At 42.5% G+C, this 22,803-nt stretch overlaps 1 protein-coding gene across 2 annotated transcripts in view; it reads right to left on the reverse strand.

Moving 5' to 3' along the window:
- Positions 1-1,888: 1,888 nt before the first annotated feature.
- LOC121496136 (synuclein alpha interacting protein) overlaps positions 1,889-22,803 on the reverse strand; it is a 149,820-nt gene continuing 128,905 nt past the window's right edge. The window contains exons 8-12 of one of the 2 annotated variants that reach the window (XM_041764428.1): positions 21,724-21,893; positions 15,836-15,922; positions 13,970-15,032; positions 12,618-12,688; positions 1,889-2,451 (exon numbers count right to left, since the gene is read on the reverse strand). In XM_041764428.1, coding sequence (XP_041620362.1) covers positions 2,367-2,451; positions 12,618-12,688; positions 13,970-15,032; positions 15,836-15,922; positions 21,724-21,893 — 1,476 coding nt within the window. In that variant the 3' untranslated portion in view covers positions 1,889-2,366. The remainder of the gene's footprint in view (positions 2,452-12,617; positions 12,689-13,969; positions 15,033-15,835; positions 15,923-21,723; positions 21,894-22,803) is intronic. The other variant, XM_041764427.1, reaches the window with a different exon arrangement.

Consider the following 22,803-nt stretch of genomic DNA (forward strand, 5'->3'; position numbering starts at 1 on the left):
ACACATCATTTCTATTTATTTCAAGCAAGCATAATTTATCCATTTCATAAGGAACTTGGATGGTAAAGATAGTATACATGCGTGATTTAAGGATCAGCATTTCTAGTGTCCTAACAACATCGATAAACACAGAATGCATTGTCTTGGCAGTTTGGCTCATCTGAATCTACTTGACTTTCCTATTTTGCCTTTAAAAAATTCTCTGTGCTTCTGGGCTTAGTACTGTGGTATCTGAAATGCTTGTGTCAATAAACAACAGAATTGCCAGTTTTCTAGGTCAAGGTGGCATCTCTTTCTTTCAAACTCTTGTTTTTTTCTGCTACATTTAACTGGGAACTCTTTTCTGACTCTTAAAATCTGCAGAATGCCCACCCCTCCTTTCAACTTTTGAGTTTAAAAATCTAGTCTCAGAGCAAAGCTAGGGCTTCTGGGGAATGGAGAGGGCACTCTCTGGGTCCCTTTCCTTTGCAAGCCTCATTCTAGGACTAAGTCCTAAAGCTTGGCTCATGTGTGACACCATGGTCACCTCTTCTGCACCGAGCAGAAAGCACAGGAATCTAGGCTTTACACATGCTGGCCATATATTCTCTATTAGAATTGCAACACTAGGACCCAGCAATGAAATATGAAAAAGCAGAGAAGGTCCTTGAGGCCAAGGGACCAAAAACAGAATAGGGCATCTCATTTGAGGAGCAGACAATATGAGCAACACAGAACCACACAGGGCACCAGGCTGTAAGGACAGGAACCCGGAAGACTCAAACAAGAACAGAACAAATTGGTTGAATTCCTAGACATGTTGCTTTGTAGGTCAGAAGGAACTTACCTCCTAGATATGTATATAGGCCAATCTCCCCCTTTTCTAGACTTATTAAGGAGGCAGTGTTTCTTGCCCAAGACCAAAGAGTTATCGAGAAGTAGAGCCAACATCACAACTCATGATTCCCGTGTACTAGTCTAGTGGGTAATACACTAGAGAGATGGCACAGTGCAGGACAGAGAGGATAGTCCAGTGAGAATGATGCATGAGAGCCAATTCTGCTATTTACATGTAGTATTACTTTGGATGTAGGACTTAAGCTTTCTGAAATTTAATTTGCTAAGCTATGAAATGGTAGTAGTAATATCTCCACATAAGCACGGCTGGTACATAAAAGGCACTTGAATATTAGGTCCTCCTTCTGTATCTCATTGCATCTTGTCAAGCCCACATGTGCAGATGACCCACATATGCAAGATTACCTGCTAACTCAGTACCTTGGCCTCTTCTGTCCACCAGGATACAGAATGGTTTGCATTTGATGGCAGTTAACACTGTCAGTAGCTGTGAATAGCATACAGGGCTCCCTCCTACTGGTAAGAACACACTTGACTTCCAAACTAAAATCTGACAGGCCTCTTAGGGGCAATGCCAACACTTTGAAAATAAAACTCTTGAAGTTTCAACAGAAATATATTTTTATATGATAGGACAAAACCATCTGGAACTTACTGCTTACATGGATTGAAAGGGCTGTATCAACAATAGGGTTGTTATAAACCCAGGCAGGCTCCACACTGTCTCCTAAAGGGATTAGACAGGTCTCATAATGTGTTCTAGACAGAAAAAGTGACCCAAGCAGGGGCTGAATCCTTAGCTGTCATTAGTATTTTCTCATGTCAACGCCGGGATTTGAGAAGACAGAAGGAATTGACTTACTTTATATACTTGTCTGATCCTTTAGTACTTAATGAAAACTAGAATGTTTTATTTCACCCCTATGGGAAAACAGCTAAATCGGGCAGGTTGTTCCTGAAATAAAATATCAGCAATCAAAATACGCTCAAGGTCCCTTGGAAAGCAGAACATCACAAGCTTATTGGAACGTAGGTACCCCAAGCTTCTAGGTGCTGTTAACATTGTTTTATTTCCTTTATACAAAAAGTAGAAATGACAGAAAAAAACACTCTTGACAGAAAACAATACCACTGACCTGGTCTCATTGAGGAGTGGAGCCCAAACTGCCCACTGTATTGGGAAAGCAAAAGTTCAGTCAACATTAGCAAACACCCATGCAACTGATGAAAGACAAGATGGCGCCAGTGGCTTGGCGGACGTCGTGTGGGTAAGCTGAACCAATCCAATCTTAAAAAACATACATTGGCCCAATCATGCTTTTAAACAGCATTTCTTTAGAAACAAGATATATATACAAATATCACCCAAAAATGTGTATTATATAGTCTGCTACTATAAATTTAAGGCATCCTGATATTGTTCTTCTGCTGGTGAGACATTGTTCTCATGATTCTATTTCCACAGTGGATAGTCCAGAAATTTCCAATGGTGTCCAAAGGGTGGCAATGAGAGATAAGAAAAAAGTGATTTACAAGAAGAGTTCTTTTGGCTCTGGCTCAGCATTGTGCTGTATGCTGTAGGATTTCTTCATTTTTCTACTGATGTCATTATGCCTAAGCAGAAGAAAAACCATAAAGGCTAGAATTAGATAAAACTATGGTCAAGTTACAAGACACCACCACTAAACAGCTTACCCAAAATGGAAATTATCCTCATACAAACCACACTGAAGAACACTATAAACAATAAAAGTGATAGTCATGTAATAACACACACTTTGTGAAAACTTTTTAATTCGGCTCTGGAGTAGTTTCTCCAATATGCTGGTTAGAATTCAGGCAAAATTCTAGTCAAGTGAATTTTATCCAATTCAGGTCAAAGTTTGTCAAATATAATAGTAAGGATAGGAGTGCTGGTCAAGTGGAAACAAGAGATGTTTATATTTTATTGACATGGATTCACTGTTGACATCTTTAACGTCCAATAAGCTTGAGTCTTAATCGTCTAAAGAATATGCTTTATTGGGTGTGTGATTACTGTTGGAAGATCATAAATAGGTAAGTCTATGGGAAATAGAAAAAACTAGAGAATAATAATGCTGGTTCCTCCCCACTCCCCTCAATACTTGATACCTCGGTAAGCCTATGGAAAGAAGCACAAGCTTAAGCCTTAGAATGGTTGTGCTTTTGAAGTGAATTCCCCTCTGGGTAGATGCATTCGTTTTTAAGGGATATTACTCACATTCTGGGTATAAAAATCATCCAGGGAGAAGTCATCTCCTGAAGGTGGATGAGCCTACACATTAATACCTTATATATTATATATTATATGTTATTATAGCCTTCTTGTTGCTATATCAGACAAAAAACAAAGCATTTCCGGTAATGCTACTTGCTAACATGAAGATATATTTGGATGGAGAGCCTCAAGTGGGATTTTAGTGGCTCAAAATCATGCTTACTTACAAAGACCATGTAGTCTATTCTCAGTATTCTGGTAAATATTTGATCCTCATCACCATCTGGAAGTTCTAATTCTTACTTTACTTATTCCTCTGAATAGAACTTCATTTTTGTTAAGATTTTATTTTTTAATAATCTCTACACCCAATGTGGGGCTCAAGCTTACAACCTAGAGATCAAGAATCATATGTTCTACCAACTGAGCCAACCTGGTGCCCCTGAATAGAATTTTAAAGAGTTTTCATGAGCAAGAAAGGGAAGAAGGAAATAAAAACCTGGTTGGTTAAAAGATGTTTCAGGGACTTCCAGTTAAACATGGTGGATTAAATACACACATTCATCACCCTTTTCTTACAAAACAACACTAAAATGAAAACAGAGAAACACAAAAGGCATAGTGATGTACTATATGTTGGCTAATTGAATTTTTAAAAAAGAAATAAAAAAGGCATAAACCTAAATGAATAAGGGAAGTGTGAGGGGATGATAATAGACAAAATACCAACACTATTTAAGAAACAGGAAGGTGGATGGGCATGTGGAATTGATTTAGCAGAGTAAAAGATGCAGAAACCTAAGCCTATGGGCAGGGAACCCAACAAACTGATTTGTGCTTCAAGATGCAGAAACTAGAAGCATCATGTATTTCTGAAGGTGACAGTAGGTGCTGAGTGGGTGTTGAAAATGGGGATTATCTGAAAAATTTTTAGAAGTAGCAGTATATATATCAGCTTACCTCTTTGAACTAATGTAGCAGGTGACTATCTCTCAATGTGAAAGAAGACTGGAGGTTACTATTTGCAAGCCATCAGCCAGAGAGACTGAATTCAGCTCAAGGAGGTGGAAACTACAAGATTAAATGAAACTCTCCCTAAGTGAGAAAGTGATAATAGAATTCTCAACCCATCTCCTACTAGTCTGATTCATGGATTCTTGGCACTCAGATTACGGGCCCCAGTAGGAGATGGGAGTTTCCTTAACTTGAGAAATCAACTGGCCAAGAGAAAAGACCTGCAAATACTGTCAGGGACTTTCCCAACAAAAGTCACCCTCATCAGGGCATGTGAAGCAACATCTACCAGTCAACAAGCCTCACCCATAAAGTTGGATCTTTTATTCAGATTTAGTGAATATAAAGTCAGGGATCATCAGATATCTGAGCAAAGTGCTATTATGAAAGATAGGGACCAAAATAAACAGAGAAATGGAAGTCAAAGTGAATAGAGATAACATAGGGAGACAATGAAAACTTTATAGACATTTTTAACAAGAAAAGAAAAACTGGGAAAATGTCTGCAACCCATATTACAAAGGGTTAGTCTTCCTAATGTGTAAAATATAAAGAGCTGCTATAACTCAAAGAAGAAGACCAGAATCTCAATAAAATGAAGGATTAAAAATAGTACATTCATACAGTGAAATAATATGTAGCTATGTAAAAGAATAAAGAAACTCTTTATATACTAATACATAAAGGTGAAGGTGTTAGGTCTTGTGTGTTAGGTGAAGGTAGGAAAGGAGCAAGACTGTGTGTATTGCACACCACCTTTACTACAAAACGGAAGAAAAGAAAAAAATATATACATTTGAATTTGATTGTAAAATTTAAGTAAGTACTGCATGTGCAATGCTACAAAAAGGAAACAAAAAGAAAACCAACAAGATATTTTTAGGAATTAACACTATTAAAGCAAAAATAAAAAATTAGAAAAGTTGGAAGGTCCAGGTCAGTTCTTTCCTAAAAGAAGTAGAAAAAGCAAAAATATGGATAAAGATAAAAAAATAGTTAGAAAATCTGAGGGTCGATCCAGTGCATCCAACATTACAATGATACAGTTTCCAGAAAGAGTGAACAGAGAAATTGCAATGGAGAAAACTCTCAAAGAAATTTTACAAAAACATTTCCCAGAACTGAAGCATATAGGTTGCCAGATTGAAAAAGCCTGCTGAGTGCCCACATGTTAGGAATGAAAATAGCATTATGACAAAGTATCAAGAAATCAAAATACTGGGAATAAAGAGAAAATTATAATAGCTTCCAAGGGATTAGCAATGAGCAAGGAATAGAGCTTCTCAACAGATACATTAGAAGCAAGAAGAAAATGAAACGTGTTTGAGATTCTGAGAGAAAATAATTTCCTACCTAGGATTCTATATCCAGCCAAACACACCTAATCCAGTCTGAGGGCAAGGCGGAGATGATTTCATACAGGCAAGGTCTCAAGAATGGGTCTCTTGCACACATTCATCTCCCTAGGGTGGGAAGATGTGTTTACCAAAACAAGAGCATAAACCCAAAGTGGGAAAAGACCAATTCAGGAAATAAGGTTCTACATAGGAGAAGCAGAAGGAATTCCCAGAATAATATATGTGGGAAACTCCAGGAAGACAGCTGTATGGGACTTCCACAGAGCAGCCATCCAGACTGTGCAAGAGGAGAGAGGTTGTCTCCATGAACAAACTGAGAGGCACCTAATTTGCCTGAATACACTGAAGGAAGGTTTCTGCCTCTAGCACAGTGTTTGGAAATAAATTGTGAACTGTGAAGTCAAAATTATTTTCTCCTAAAAAAAATTAAGGTTATAATTAGAAAGGAAATGCGGTACCACATACTGCATGGACCTAGTGTGATTAATATTTAGACAGCCATAGTAATAATAAACACCAAATACTGAGTTAATCCCAAAGAGTGATACAATTGTATTAATAATAGTGGGAAGAGGAAATAGGTGTGTGTGTGTGTGTGTGTGTGTGTGTTTGTGTGTGTGTTGGGGGAGAGGGCAGTGCTGGGTGCTAAAATAGAGCTAGACAAGTTTGGTTCATCGTAGAGAATATAGATTTTTGGAATATTGGCTCCATAATTTATTATCATTACTGTGTAAACTTGGGCAAGATGCATAATCTCCCTGTGCCTTGGTTTCAAATCTGCAAAATTTAATAATAATAGTATCTACCATATTGTGTCACTGTGAAGGTTAAAACAGTTAATATGCATATGGCACCTGGAATATTCTTTGGTACACTGTAAATGCTTTGTGTTAGCTATCACTTTACTTTCTAGAGTAGAGTGCTGATAGATAACAGAGAGAATATCTGTATGAGCAATACCAAATACTAGAGAATACATCTGAAGGTAAGCCAAGTTGTTGATTCAGGGGAGTGGGAATACAGAACAGGGTAGGTTGGGCAGAGGAGAGCCATTTTTTGTTAGAATTTTAGCATGACTATCATATACACCTATAGAACTTTGACAAAAAAAATTAAATGAAAAATAAAAGTTAAAAAGAAAGCTTAGGCTGTAGTCTAAGGATAATATCATCTAGACATTAACAGAGTATTTCTACTTAAATATAAGGGGTGCTGTGGTCAAGACCACTAAAAAGAACACTTTCTGCAGGATAAAACCCAGCATGATTAGAGCTGAGTGTATATTTCAGGCATTTATTTGAATAATATCAGGAAAATTCAAGCCTCCCTGAATCCTTCAATTACCTAGTCCTGAATTACCAGTATTCAAAAGAACAAAAGTGTTTGGGTAATTCTGGCATGAATTATTCAGATAATTAGCTGTTCCTTGATTTCATTTTTGGATATGAAATCACATTCTCAGTGACCAAAATTGGGAAGAAAAAAAGGCTTAAATTTAAATAACAGTTTTGCAAGTAATCTGACTTGCTGATTCATCTAGGCATAGATTCCACATTTCCATAGCCCATCGTGACCAGACAGCTATTTACTTAGAGGATTAGTTTAAAATGGTCCACGGGCAAGCATTGCATTTTCACTGATAACCAAAACGGGGAGACTTTGTTACTTTTGTGACCTCCTTCAGGACTTTCCTGAGAGCAAATCTGTAAGTCCCATCTACTACAAAATGGGATTCTGGTTCAGAGAATGAACATTGGCCCTCAAAGTACTCCCACTAAAACTCACTGCAGGTGTAGGTGGGCTTGTAATCAAAGGGCCTAGATTTATACGGAGGGCACTGTTCTTTCTTGGGATGACAGGATCAGTCGTTTTTGTTTTATTTCTCCTTTTCCTCTCTCCACTCTCCATCTCGCTAAATATTTATGAAGTCTCTTAGCATGTGCCAGGTACCAGGCTAGACACTGCGGGTACAGATGGGGTGTGTGGGGAGGCTGTCAAGGGTTCCCATTCTCATGAAGTTCCTCTACATTTCATGGAGCGTACTGTGTCTTAACTGTATCTTTTTTAATTCTCTCTGGATTCTGATCTCCTTTATGAAGTCAGCATGCCCCGTGCTGGCACAGCAAAATGCCTGGCTTAGAGTGAAAGACGTTGGTGCAGTGCGTGCACTGGCAAACCAGGGATGTGGTGTTCGGGAAGCGTAATGTATCTGCACTGTTCTCAGTGTGGGGAGGAAAATCCCAAATGACTGTGGTTGGAGTGGGGATGCTTGGTGAAGGTACTGCAAGTTGTCTGGGTAAAGTCTCTATCCGGGACTTTTAAACCTCAAATGAATAGCTGCTTCTTGGCAACTGCAGCCTTACTAAGAGTTTATAGACAGGCACTGCTCTTTTAATGTTCAGAGACACCCCTGTGGAGGCAGAGGTGGTGCACATATGACAGTAACAGGACAGTATCCCCTGTGACATTATACAGTTCAAACCTGGGCTGTGGGGGAGGGAGGTTAAGAGGACGGGGGTGGGGCAAACGAGTTGTTTGTTCTTCAATTTTGTGATTACATTGAAAACAGGATTCACATGTTGAAAGAATGGTGGGATGCGTCTGGTTTCGAAGGAAGGTCTTTCCTCCATGCCCTCCTCCTTAGAGGTCATGGCTGTTCCACATGTTCATTTCCAGCCTTCCAAGGGCCGTGCTTTAAGATTGAATGTGAGATCTTAGTTGTTATGGCTTTTTCTGTGTCTCAACTCATCCTACTTTGAGACTAAGCTATGTTTCACTGTCTTCCTGCAGCAGAATATGCTTTCTCCTTTTCCAGTGGGTATATGGAGGATATGAAAAGAAACTCCATTTGCGAATCATGCTCTGGTCAACCTTGGGAACCGTGGCAGATTTTATAAAGAGTTTGCTAAGTTGGGCTGAGACACTGGGAGAGTCTGATAGTAGTAGTAGTTAACTACTCTGGTAGTTAAGAGTAACTACCTCCCATAACATGAGTATTTTCCTCTTTACACAAAATTCTACTATGCAAGAGCCAACAATGCAAAACTGTGGCCTCTGCGGAGGAGAGCCTGCCCTTGGAGAAATGTTCACGATTGGGGTCTCCTCTCCCCTCCAAGTCCTAGGGACAAAAAGCTCCAGTATGAAATATGGGGTTTCCCTCTGAAACTAATATGAACCTTAAGGAGGCAGAAGTGAGAGTGGGAGGGACGAGAGTTGTGCTGGGAACATAGGACCTGGAGACACAAGGGAGAAGTGGAGGGACAGAAGACCAGGTGGGTTCTAGGGGTTTCTGGAGTAGAGGAAGGCACCTCGGGGGACTGGTATCAACTCCTACTGATGGACTGGCTCTAGACCCCAGTATATTAGAGAGGAACATACACTTGAGATCAGGGCTTAGAAGTCAAAACTATAGTTTTAATTGGCAATAATGCTAATGTCTGTAATCACTAAATCCCCTTTTCGTATTAGCACTTAAACCAACTTTTCTGAACTCTTCTGAACTGTTACATTGGTAGGACTGTTGGTCCTGGGGAGGTCCCTCTAGAACGAAGTCATCAACATGTATCAGAGAGCCGTGATAACATAATGAAGACCAAGTAATTACACATTCCTTCAAGAATTCTTAAAAAGCATATGGGTTAAAAATCAATACTCGAAGGTAAAAAATTAGAGACAAGATTAGGGTTAGTGTGATATCCTGACAGTAAGCACATAAATGTGTTTGTGTGTGTGTGTGTGCATGTACATGCGTGCTGGTGGGGGTGGGCACTGGGCACCCTGAACTCGACGCCCTACTGGGGTCACCTCATATCACCTTGGGCCAAATATACTACTCCTGTTAAAGTGGTTATTGAACAACCTTGACATCTATGCAAAATATCTAATACTAACTCTTGGCTCTGGATGTATAATTTCCCATGTGGCTAATTCCTTGGCAATAAAACCCACACTTATGGTGTTTATTACTTGATGTCTTTTTAAGAAGTCTGCTCTCGTGTGGGTGCTAGGACTCAGGTTTCAGGCCACAGGGTCATAGTGATCAGGGAGGGTGTGACTAGTGGTACCCAGGGGATAATGCCCTCTGCCTCTTGGTAGCTGGATTCAAAGCCCACTTCATGTTACAGGTCTTGCTTAGACTTAAACTCTGGGAAATTAATGTCTTATTGGCATTTTAAGACAAGGAATTGCAAACATTCCCTTAGAGTTGTAATAACTCAAAACCAACTTGTCCTTGATAAGAAAAAGTAAAGATAAATCTGCTTGTTATAAACAAAGTCGTCCTCTGCACTCAGAACACGCTGGGAAAGCTGTCCAAAGTAATGGAGTTGGATCTAATTTTAAAGGGCATTGAAAAGAAATTTAGATTCTTTGCTATCAAGCTGTGACCAATTTAGGAAAATAAATAGCAAACAGAACCCCCACACAGAGGTGATATTCTTTAAAATGTATTTTTTGCCCATATTTTTCCCTTACCAGGAAAAATAAACACTTCTTAGGAACTAAAATATGACTCCAGGGTATGCCTGCTCTTGGTTCCAGGGCTCCACTCTTTCTCCCGGGGCCATAGTGATCAGGCCTTTTGGTGGCATAATGTTCAGCCATTATGCTAACTCCAACCCAATGACTGCTGTTGCTTTCCAAAGGTACATAATCCTGGGGAAACTCTGCTGTCCAAGCCTTTAGCATTTGTGTAAATGCTTGGGCCAAGATATGAAGGCATCATTGAGGGATGAGCACCTAGATTCCTTTTTATATTGTATCTCTCTGTGGGATGTTCCTTCTCTGGGTCCCCTAGGCAAAAGGAAGCAAGCACTAGAGTCAATTAGATGTTTTTCACACCCATGATCTCAAGCTAGTGTTGATTTTTCCGAGGGAGCTTCATTTCCATGACAGCCATCCCTCCTTATCTTATCTAAGGAGTGAACATGGGCCAGTTCTCTCTGCCTCTATGTAATTGTGAGTGAATCTGAGAAACCTCCCCTCTCTAGTGTGAGCAAACGATGACTCTTCACTTTCTCTGGAACACATGTTAAGCCGAAACCATGATCAAGCAGGGGTTAATTATAAGGTAGGGAGGGGAAGGGTTCAGGATTGCTTATTTAAATACACTGAGTATTTTTAATTTCGGGTTTCTGTTTACCGCTGAAATCAAACTCTGTTAATCCATAAAGCCAGTGACTCTGAGGTTCAAAGCTCAGCCTTCCGAAGGACTGCTCCCTAAACTGAGTAGAAAGTATTAACCGAGGGTTGGATAGCTCAGTAGCCCTAAAGCCTCATTTGGTCTCTGACTTTTATAATTATTTTATAGAGGACTGTTCAGCTTTGTTCTTTTGCTTGTGAAAAGACAGGATGAAGTATTTCTGGCAGGGCAATCTACTGTAATGCTTGCTGTCTTACTTCCAGGTACTGTGAGAACCTTCGAGAGATGAGAGGCATTCTTCTCCCTCCCAAGAGTCTGCCAAGTCTTTGGTCTGTCTTTCCTGAAGGTACTGTTGGTGACTTCTGTTTAAGGACAAAAACCCAGAATTTTCCAGGTACCAGAGGACACACCCAAGCTCACCTGAGACTGAGAAGGGTAGGGGGCTGGGGAGGTTGAGAGAAAGGGAGGACCGGCACCCATATCTGGGACGGGAAAGTACATTTTTTTTTTCTATTTCCTTCCTACCTCAGGCCTTGGACTCAGAACTGGCCAAGATTCCCTGCCCTGGGGTGGCCAGAAGTAGCCCAGACTCCAGCACCATGCGGGCCTGACCTAAGCTGAATGCTGGTGACCAGTAAATACCTAAGTTCCAAGGTGCTTCCTTGGATGTACTGAATTAATGAGACCTCCGGGGTACTCCCTGAAGTGACTGAGATATGCTTTCCTCTAGGCTGACCAGAGAGCTGGAGCAGGTTAGATTTGACTTACAGGGATCGGGGGAGGGAGGAAGAGTGACGTTTCTTGCTCCTTAGTATTCTGGACTAAAGTTGATGCTCACAACACCACCCCCCTCCCCCGTTGGGGTGTGTTTATCATTACAGACAAACATATACACATTTGCAAAAACACTGCAGAGGATTTGGGGGAGGGTGCCGCAAGGTGTGCTATATTTTTCTTTTAATTAATTAATTTTATTTTATTATTTTTTTTCTTTTAATTTAAATACTTATATTAAAGCAAGCCCGAGGGACACCTGGGTGGCTCAGTGCATCTGCCTCGGGCCCTGAAGTCCCAGGATCGAGGCCCACATCGGGCTCCCTGAATGGAGCCTGCTTTTCCTTCTGCCTGTGTCTCTGCCTCTCTCTCTCTCTCTCTCTGTCTCTCTCTCATGAATAAATAAATAAAATCTCTAAAAAAAAATAAAGCAAGCTCAAATGACTTAAAAGAGACAGTCTCCCTTAAAATGTATTCTGGGGGGGTTTCTTCAGCAAGATGCCAGTCTTGGAGCATTGAGAGTGGGAACTCGCCATCCACTCCTTCCTTTTCCTGCTTCTGGGGGTGTTGGGGCGAGCAGTTCACATTTCCTTGGGGGGCAGGGGAGGAAAGAAAGCAGAAGGACTTTGCCCAGGGAGGCGCCTGGGCCACTGGGGACCTTTGAAGATGATCCTTTCCTGTGCACAGACCGTGCATTTTGAAGCGTAACCATTCTGTTGGGGCGGCCCCGGGCCGGGTGCGCCGCGGGGTATGGGGGTGCCAGCGTTCGGCTAGAGCAACTTCAGGATGGCAGGGCCCTGCTTCTCCTGTGCTCAGTGATGAAAGGAGCTTTCAGTCTGGGATCAGCAACGAAAGAAAACCTCAGCTCTGCTTCACAGCTCCGATTCTGATCAGAGATCGACTCCGTCTGCCCGGGACAGGAAATTTAATGTCTATACTTACTTGGTACTTGACTCCATTAAAACAAAGCCTGAAAGCCAAAGTCAACCTGGAGACGCAGCCTGTTTGTAAGCTGAGTAGACTCCTCTGCTGCTGGAATAAAGCCCCGCCAATCGGGCGCTCGGTCCCTTTCTAAGGCCCCATTATAAGACTGGCTGCTTCTACTGGGGGGTGGTGGTGGTGGTGGGGAAAGGGGCATTTTCTTCTTTCTTGGTATCAGCTCCTGCCAAGGCTGCTCTGGTACTGTGATTTAAAAAGGTGAGGCTACTGGAAGCACAGGCATGCCGCTGCCGAGGCACCCGCTAGCACCACGTACCGTGCATGGTTACGCAGAGGCTCTTCGGTCAGCAGGTTAGAAGAGAGGGTGACGCAGCTGCCGTACATCTCCTAGAGAGGTGCAATTAAACATCATCTGAAAACATGCAACAAAAGCTCGGCGCATGCACACGACTCAGTCAACAGGAGGCACGCAAGGAAGCAGATTAGCACACAGAAGCTTCACACATAGTTTAAGAGGCACAGGGAGCCGCTGAGATCATTCTTGCCCTCCTAAGTGACAGCACCCATTAAGTTACCTGGGAAAGTCTTATTTGAGCAGGTAAGGCTGGACATGTGACACCCAAAGGGGCTGGCGTTTGGGGGCACGGGTGTGACTTTTCTGGCTGGAATGCATACCCGCTGAAGTCCTTTACAACGAAGACAATTCATGCTGGAAATCACCGTGGAGTTAAAACTGGCATTAATCAGAGAGATTATTAACTAATGCTCCAGTTTGATATTGAAAAGGAATCTGGACAGGTCTTAAGCCTCTCTGTAATGGAATTTTACTTTATGACAAATAACTGCTTATGCAGGTTGTGACTGCCTAGATTGCAAGGATGGATATTCTGGGTCCTTCCATTCCTCAGAGTTGTACATTTTGGTTGCTACACTATTTTTTGGGGGGGTGGGGGGAGGATCACATGGGATACAGAGAGCACACAGGAAACATCGCCTAAAAAGATGTTCATATCTCTTATTCACTGGTTCTAAACCACAGATTATAGTGCATGGTTTTCCAGAAAATGCAATTATAAAATGTAGTTTCATGGCCCACTCTGCCATCCCTCATGTACTGAGCGCTTCAGACCACTATAGCATTATCTTGATCAACGCTTAGGGGTTTGTGTTGTAAAATGCCAATGCGGAGGTCCCTGTGGTGTATTCATTTCAAAGGTCATTCCAAAGTTGAGTACTTAAATCTTTAGAAACAGAGTATCTCTTTATGTGCTCTTTAACTGGGTTTGAGAATAAACTCTTGCCAGGGAAGAATCAGTGCCAAGGAAGATTTCACATCGACTGGTGGTCTGACCTTGTAGACATGCCTCTCAGTTTAGGAGTCCTAACCCTCAAGGATCAAACTATTTAGGGCAACCAGGGGACCAGAATATGATGTCCTATGATGTAATCTTTCTTTCTCAGAGTGTTTTCCAAAGGAAGAGCAAAGCATATATACCGTAATGTGACACATCTCATTAGAAAACACATGCAGTTGGTTTTCCACGCATCCCTTTGGGATTTTTCTGGGGATTCCCTCAAGGTGGCAAAGGTCAACCATCTGTAGCGTTAGGAATAGCACAGTGAATTCAAAAGCAAAAAAAAAAGAGATATTCTCCAAATAGCACTCACCGCCTTATTCTTTCCTTTGCTAGCAGAGCTCACAGGATTTCCCTTGGCATCTGTGGTCTTCCTTCCAAGTGAGGTTAAAGGCAGCGTGGATGTTTTCAGCTGGTTGGCTGCCTGGTAGTTATTATTATTGTTCTGGTTGCCACTGAGTGTCTCCATGATAGATCGGAAGGTTCCAAAAGGCCTTTTCAGTTGGTCCCCTGATTCACTACTTGTGGAGGTCCTCTGGAGGGTCCTGCCTTTGTCTTTCTCCCCATTTAGCTCAAGGCTAGGTTGTCCCATCTGCACCACAGGCTCCTCAAAGGTAACTCTGAGTTTCAAGTTCTGGGATGTCCGGCGCTTGGAAGATGGAGACTTGAGGGCACTCTTGGGGCTCATGGCCACTTTCTGGGCGGCAGTGCTGTCAGGGCTGGGCTGAGTAGGGTCTCCCGGGGGTTGGCTTGGGGGAGTGGTCCCTGAGCCGGGACACTGGGCTTCCACATCAGGTTCGCTGCTCTCTGAGGTGGGAGATGGGCTATGACCATCCAGAGACTTGGAGGCCTTGATGCCAAAAGGAAACCTACGTCCCGATGCCGAGGTGTGTTTCTTTATCATCAGGTGTAAGCTTTCTGCACTATCCACACTCTCCACGTTTCCCACGATGGGCTGCGGTCGGGGCCTGTCAGCCTTCCTCACAGGCGTGCTCTTGGGGTCCTCAGAGGTGTTGGAATCAGTGTCAGACTCACTCAGGGAGCGCTGCATCAGCTGCCTGAGCCGAGCTAATTTCAGTTCCCTCTTCTCTGCTGGGATCTTCTTTGAGTTTCTGGAGGAAGCTTGTGCATCCTGGAATTCTAAGGAGAGCTTTTCCTGGGTGCAGACACTCTCTGAGATATCTTTTCCCAGTAACTGGCGGAGAATTTTGTCAGAATCCTCGTCTTTCACCTTGGCTCTAGCTCGACTGGATGCTGACAGGCTTCCGAGAACCTGAATCCCTTCTTGGACTCCTGGTTTGCCTTTGGCTACAGACTCATCATCCACATCTGGAGGTTTCCACTGGGACCTTCTGGAAGCTGGGGAGGATGGTGAACTAAAAGATGATGAAGAACATATGAGGTTTATTTCCTATCACTGATTTCCTTCACTGCCACAAACGACTTACAACAAATCAACAGGGCAGGACTACGAATAATCCCTGAATGTCTGTGCAAATCAATCTGCAAATACTCTGTAGTGCCAACCATGACCAACGTATAGTGCTTCGCACCTAATGCCATGACGCTAAATTTGTCTACCATTTGATTGTTTATGCAGCAATTTTGTGCAAATTTTATCATTTTTCTCATTTTCAACGATCTTTTTTTTTTTTAAATGATCTGTTTTATTTTTCTTAATTTTTTTTTATTTATGATAGTCACAGAGAGAGAGAGAGAGAGGCAGAGACACAGGCGGAGGGAGAAGCAGGCTCCATGCACCGGGAGCCCGACGTGGGATTCGATCCCGAGTCTCCAGGATCGCGCCCTGGGCCAAAGGCAAGCGCCAAACCACTGCGCCACCCAGGGATCCCCATTTTCAACGATCTTATGAACCTACATACATCCTTATTCCTATCTCACAGATGAAGAAATGAAGGGATCTGAAAGATCCCTTCATTCCAGGATGCACGTGACTTGCCTACAATCAGGGAATGAAGAAATGGCAGAGCCAGAGATGAACTGAGGTCTTCTGACTTTAGGTCCAAAGCCTTTTCCCCCTGTATGGTCTCAATTCCTTTCCTCTTTATAAAAATACAATACTGTTGTCTTCGTAAAGATATTTTTTCTACAACTCCAAAAGAAGGCTCAGAGATTAAAGATCACTAAGAACTCTCACCATTCCTACTCCTGATATTACCTGGGTGAGGAAAGGAGTGATTCTGATTTCTGGGCTTCTAGAAGTTGCTGGAGCTGGTTCTGCAGTGTGACACGTTCCACTGTCTGTCTAGGAAAAACAAACGGAAACATATAAGCTCTCTGATACCCAGCCAATACTATAAATTAGTAGGTATAAACCTTTACATGATTACTTGCAATGAATAGCAACAAATCCCAAAGTCTTACACATATGTGCATATTTTTCATCCTTAGAGTACAAAAATTTTCCTAGGGAAACAACAGAGTACCGAAAAGGATGCTTATTATTTATATTAGCAAAAAACTGTAAGCAACCTAAATGCTCATCAACAAGACTAAGTGAATAATTTAGTTATTTCCACAAAGGCAGCTATTAAAAATGATAATACATTTCAGTATCTACGAGATAGAAAATGCTTCCCTAATATATGTGCATATATAAAGTACACTATATATATACCTATACATACATATATTAAGTAAAAAAGGGAGTTACAAAATACTGTGTGTAATATAATATTTTAAAGAAATTTCTCTACATAACACATATATATTATTTGTAACATATACTTCTATTATATTTATATATATTATATACTCATTCTAAATTGTTGAAGTCTTTAAAGTAATTGAATTAATTTAGTGATCAGAAAAGAGCAAAATAAAACAACACAACTACTTCTGTACTAGGTAAAAACAATTAAATAACTTGGTATTTTCTTACATGAAGGGAAGCACAGTATAGCAACACTCAATTTGTTCTGGAGATTAAAGCATGTGAATACAATGTGCTTTAAATTTAAGAAAATAAATTAAAAGCCACAGGTTAGAGAAACTGAAATCTGTTTAGAAAGCATATTACAGGATTTGAGAAAATCAAAGCCAACTGATTCTGACTCATAGAAGAATAAGCAGTATTTACTGACCTCTCGTATCAGGGTGGTGATCCCCCCTCAAAGATATCTATCATGTTCTAATCCCTGGAAGGTAGGACTATGCTACCCTTTGTGGCAAAAGTGAATTAGTGTTGCAGGTAGAATTTAGGTTTATCAGCTGATAAAAAAACAGGGAGATTATCTTGGGTTATTACTATTATGGGTTATGCAATCTAATCACAAATCTTTAACATTGAGGGGGAGGTAGAAGATGAGGTCAGAGACAACTCAAAGTGTGAAGACTTGATCTGTGGTTGCTGGCTCTGAAGATGAAGGAAGGGGCCATGGGCCAAGAAATACACTGGCCTCTAGGGGTTGGCAGTGATCCTTTGCTGACAGCCGCAAAAGAAGGGGACCTTGATCTTATGATCATAAGGAACTGATTCTGCAACCACCCTACTCTAGAGCCTCCAGAAGGAGTGTTCCATGTGGACATCTCAATTTTAATCTGGAGACCCATTCTGGCCTTTGTACCCATAGAGCTGTAAGATGCATTTGTGTTATTTTAAGCTGCTAGGTGTGTGGTAATTTGTTACAGGAATAGAAAACTAATACAATTAGCAGCAAAACAGTAGGCCCTCTCCTGAGCCAGGACATAGAACTAAATGAATGACTTGCAAGTGTTCTGTTTGTTTGTTTTACAGAGACAGTGCGTGTCAACAAACATGTGGTGCCTCAGTGGGTTGCAGGGGTGGGGGAAGAGCAGAGGGAGAGAGGGAATTTCAAAAAGGCTCCCCACTGAGCATGAGCCCAACACGGGCTTGATCTCACAACCCTGAGATCATGACCTGAGCTGAAATCAAGAATTGGACACTTAACCAACTGAACCACCCAAGCGCCCTGAGTCACAAGGGTTCTTCAAATGACTGCCAGACCTTAAATCCAGGCCTGAAGAAGCCCAGTGTTCTTCTCACCAAGTGTCACCACACATATTCAACAACCATTGGCCGCCTAAATCTAATTCTGTGAGGTCACACTGGGATGACACCCTTCCATCTCCCCCAAATACTCTGTTTTTCAACGTGGTCAGTCTTACTCCTAACATTTAATCCCTAAGACAAGTAAAGTCTGTGATTACAATTTATCTCACTCATTCTGTGACTCACCTGCTGAAAACTTATCTACAGAAGGAGACAGCAAACTTTTCCCTAAAGGGTCAAATAGTAAATATTTTAGGCTTATGATCATATGAGTCATATGCCTAAAACAGTAGGCCCTCTCCTGAGCCAGGACAAGTCATACAATCTGTGTCATAACTACTCAACTCTGCTCTTGTAGAGTGAAATCAACCGTACGTGATAGGTAAATGAATGTGTGTGTTGCTGGGTTCCAATAAAACTATTTAAAATAATCAGACAGTGGGCCAGATTTGGCCCATAGTCTATAGTCTGCTAACCCTAAAGAATAAGAACATTCTACTTTTCTCACTTTGCAAGCTGGTATTACAAGTCAAGTTTTTAAAAAAAAAATAGTGAGGGGCTAGAGCAGATCAAGCAAGATTATGGTCTACAGTAAAAGGATTTATTAGGTGTCAAAGTGAATTATGATACAGTTAAGAAAACTACTTGGTGCCAATTGGGTTAACTGCAGATCGGAATTCCAGGTATGAATGGGGTATAAAAAAAGGACTCTACTCTCTCTAGATTCTACAGAGGCCCTCAGCAAGGACTGCCCAATTTTAAATGTGTGATCATGTGAAATACGAATTTTTAAAAGTATACGGACCGTGTGAACATATGTGGGCATATGTCTAGTCTGCTAGGGCCACCGTAGCCAAGTATCACCACAGCTGGGGGCTTAGACAACCGAGATTTATTTTCTCATAGCTCTGGAGGCTAGAAGTCTGAGACCAAGGTGTGGACAATGCTGGTTCTCTCTGAGGGCTGTGAAAGAGGCTGTTCCGTGCTTCTCTCCTTGTTGCCCATGGTTTGCTGGCAATCTTTAGCATTCTTTGGCTTGTAGATGCATCACTCTGATCCCTGACTTCATGTTCACATGGTGTTCTCCCTGTGTGTGTGTGTGTGTGTACCCACATTTAAATTTCCCCCTTACAACAATGCCAGTGATACTGGATTTGGGCACGCCGAACGATCTCACTTTAACTTGACTCCTTCTATAAAGACTTTATCTCCAAATAAGCGGATATTCTGATGTACTCCAAACTACTCTTGCTGGAGTGGGGGGGCAATAATTCAATCTGTAATATCTCGGCTTATACATTAGGACTGCTAATGGAGCTAAAGGTTGCCATTTTTTAAACAGTAATTACATTTATTAACAAGTTTTTTTTTTTTAAGATTTATGTATTTATTAGAGAGACACAGACAGAGCATGAGAAGGGGGTAGGGGCAGAGGGAGAAGCAGACAACCCCCTAAGCAGGGAGCCTGATGTGGGGCTCAATCCCAGGACCCCAGGATCATGATCTGAGCTGAAGGAAGATGCTTAACTGACTGAGCCATCCAGGCACCCCAGTAATTATGTTTATTAACTATAAAGATTCAGTAAAGGTACTCTAATAGGAAAAGGCACTCTGGACTGCCTCTCAGAATTTTGGACTGGAAGAACTCATGTTTTTCATCCCTGCTCCTGGACCTTTCTGTGTTGTCTGTGCCCTGCAGTCTGAAGGACACAGGGTCAGGTGGTTATCCTAAGTGGACTTCTCCATTCACTTCTAATTCTGCCAATATCCTTGGAGGCACACAGTAAGTCAAAGACCAGGGTCTCCAGCGCAACCTGTAACTGTCTACAGCATTTAGCTCTGGAGACAACGGAAGAACTGTTATCTATTAGTGTACATGTGTACTTTATTCTGGGCTCATCAACAGAGAGGGCAGCCAAGACCCTGACCTTGAATAATTCACCAATAAAGCAGCCCGTGAGGAGCTTGCAGGCTCCATGGTACAGAGACTGAGGACAGTGTTTTGTGATTTTTTCCTCTGAGTATGAATATTTAGGAAAAAAAAACCCCATTCTATTGGATTTTTTAAAGCTCCTCCGAACGTCCATACACTACACGGGGGTGGGGGGGGATGGATACTGCTACAACGTTTCTGGAAGGGTATTAGGCAACATCTATCCACATTTTAAATGTGTATGTCCTGCATTTTAGCAATTGCCTTTCTAGGAACTTAGCTTTAGAGATGCTTACACATGCACAGAAAGACATATGCACGAGTATGTTCACTGTGGAAAGGTAACCTACTGAGTTGTGAGGTGGCATGTATTTTCCCTTCAACTGCATTAAGTCCTTGAAGCTCACTTAGCTCACCTATCCTAGGGGAGTTTTGTGTAACTAGACAGAGGACACTTGGAGACAACCCATTTAATATTTAATTTTGAAATCTTATTCATGTCTAGTAAAATCCTTACCAGCTCATTAAAGAGAGTATTCTAGTAGGGGATGGCCTGAAGGGTACATAGACCTGGTTTCTGAGGCAAGAGGGTAAAAGTAGACAGATGGTTTCTCTCAGCTCAGAGAAGAGCCAGCAGGTCTGAGGACTGCTGCATGTCATACTGCTGTATGATTACACCTGCAATACACTCGAAGGCCTCCCGTCTACCAAAGCTCTCTTTTCAGAAGGTAGAAAAGGAAAAAGAGTAGTTTCAAAAATAATTTAAAACACTTCATATTCTGCTTCTAAAATCCAATTTTTTGGGTTTATCCTCCTAATCTGTCAACATGACTTTGAATACTGATTCTGGCTTTTAGGAAATCCCTTCCCAGTAAGGCAACTGTAGTTTGTTGTTGTTGTTGTTGTTGTTGTTTTTAAAAAGATTTTATGTACTTATCCATGAGAGACAGGCAGATATATCGGCAGAGGGAGAGGCAGGCTCCATGTAGGGAGCCCGATGTGGGACTCTATCCCACGACCCCAGGATCATGACCTAAGCCAAAGGCAGTCATTCAACCACTGAATCACCCAGGTGCCCCAGGCAACTGTGCTTTGGCTGGTGTGTTCCAAGGGCTGACCTTAGCCTACTCAGGTAGTGTCAGCTCCTTGATTCTTTGTATCGCTAGAGACCTACCTGATGGCTTCTCTTCTATTCCCATTTCTTCAGACATATCATGATAATCTCCTAGAAATGCTTTCTGCCATCCACGTAGGCAACAGGAACCAGTTTGATAATCTCATCAAGAACAGAACTGGCTGGGATCCCTGGGTGGCGCAGGGGTTTGGCGCCTGCCTTTGGCCCAGGGCGCGATCCTGGAGACCCGGGATCGAATCCCACATCGGGCTCCCGGTGCATGGAGCCTGCTTCTCCCTCTGCCTGTGTCTCTGCCTCTCTCTCTCTCTCTCTCTCTCTGTGACTATCATAAATAAAAAAATTAAAAAAAAAAAAAAAAAGAACAGAACTGGCTCCATCTAGACCAAGAGGGTTTTGCATAACACCACACTGACCAGATGCTATTTTACGTTGAGGATTCACAAATTGTCCACTTCATTTTTGTAATAAATATACTGGTGACAGTTGCCAGATTACCTGTCTGTAATTCCCTAAGTATACATTTTTCTTTTGAAAGACTGAGAAACTGGCCCATGTCTAGTTTGTTTATTTCTTTTCTCTCAGCTTTTTGTGATTTCCTAGAATGTGAAGGACAGAGTTTGGGGATGATGTGCATATGTACTTTCTATGCTTGCTAAGTAATCAGGCCGTGCATGTGCACACAGAGAGAGGCCATCGCTCATCTGATGTGCCTCAAATTCCCTGCTTGGGAAGTCTCCTCTGCATTGTTTGTTTGCTTAAGTATCATTTTGCCTCTGCAGAGATGGTACCCATAGCAGGAATGCTGGCTGGCAGGACTTGGGACGGAAGAAGAAAAGAAGATGGAAAGAAGACTAGGAATTTCCTGGACACTGGGCACAAGGGGAGATTCCCAAGGCTCCTGGCTCAAAATGAAGCCAAGTGAGGACAAGCCAGACTTGGTTTGCACGGAAAGCACGGGCCACTTACTCTTTCAGCTGCTTGGTTAGCTTCACCACCTGAGAGGCCAGCGACATGCAGGTCTCCACCACCACCAGGTACCGGGAGCACAGCGTGTGCCCATGACGCTCGGCGCTCTGGGAGGGCTTTTCCCCAGCATGGTTTTGCATGGTGACATTTGCTCCATATTCAACCAGTGTCTATTAGAAAATGCAGAGACATGTGATCGTGACAAAACCTCCCCTGCAACATTATTTCCCCCCATGCAACATTTTTTACTGACTGTAAGAGAAAGGTGAATGGAGTTTTTCCTATTAACCCAACACCAGTTACCAGAGCCCATAGCAGGGTGGGGAAGGGGGTGAAGGGTATCATTCTGTACAAGAAGCCTCTGGTGAGCTTGCAGGGGTTGATATCAGACACCTCCCTTGGAGCCTACAAACTGGCAACAGAACCAGTCCTACCACTACCAATCCCACCCAGCCTTGGGATCTGTGAGGGGCAGAGCCTGCTGCTGTCTTGAGGGGTCTGTCCCCTGAGGAGGCAGTGGCTGGGGTGAGCTGCTTTGTCCCTTTCAGTGGGAGGGTCCATAAAGTTGGGGATGCCTGTAAGGAGAGAGTGGAATTTTGTTTACCTGTTCCCATTTGCTTAGGGAGCATATGTGATCTGTTGCTGAGCCTACCCCATCAAAAATAAAAAGAACTGGAGAGATGACCAGCAGAGGCTGTGAAGCAGCTCACACTTCCTCCATGCAGCTGGCAAGGGTATGACCCATGGATTGAGCAGACATTGTGCACGGGGGCTTGGGGTAAGCTTGTTATCACCCCACTACAGGAGAGGTCTCCAGCAGCAAGAGCTGTGAGTTGCCACAGGCAGAGGGAAGTGTATGGGATGAGGAGGATGTGAAGCTGGTCAGGTATCTGTGGGGAGGCTCCAGAGAGCCCTCTGAAGACCTCATCCAACATGCCCAGCAGAGGGTCAGCATCTGAAGGCTGCCAGGGAGGACATGAATGGCCCACCACAGTGCACCAAAGAAGCAACGATGACTTTCGGGGAGCATGCCATGACCTCTGCCAGTTAAGCAAAGAGACAGTTAACTTTTCTCTCCTA

Source organism: Vulpes lagopus, chromosome 7, assembly GCF_018345385.1.
Source record: "Vulpes lagopus strain Blue_001 chromosome 7, ASM1834538v1, whole genome shotgun sequence".
NCBI lineage: Eukaryota > Metazoa > Chordata > Mammalia > Carnivora > Canidae > Vulpes > Vulpes lagopus.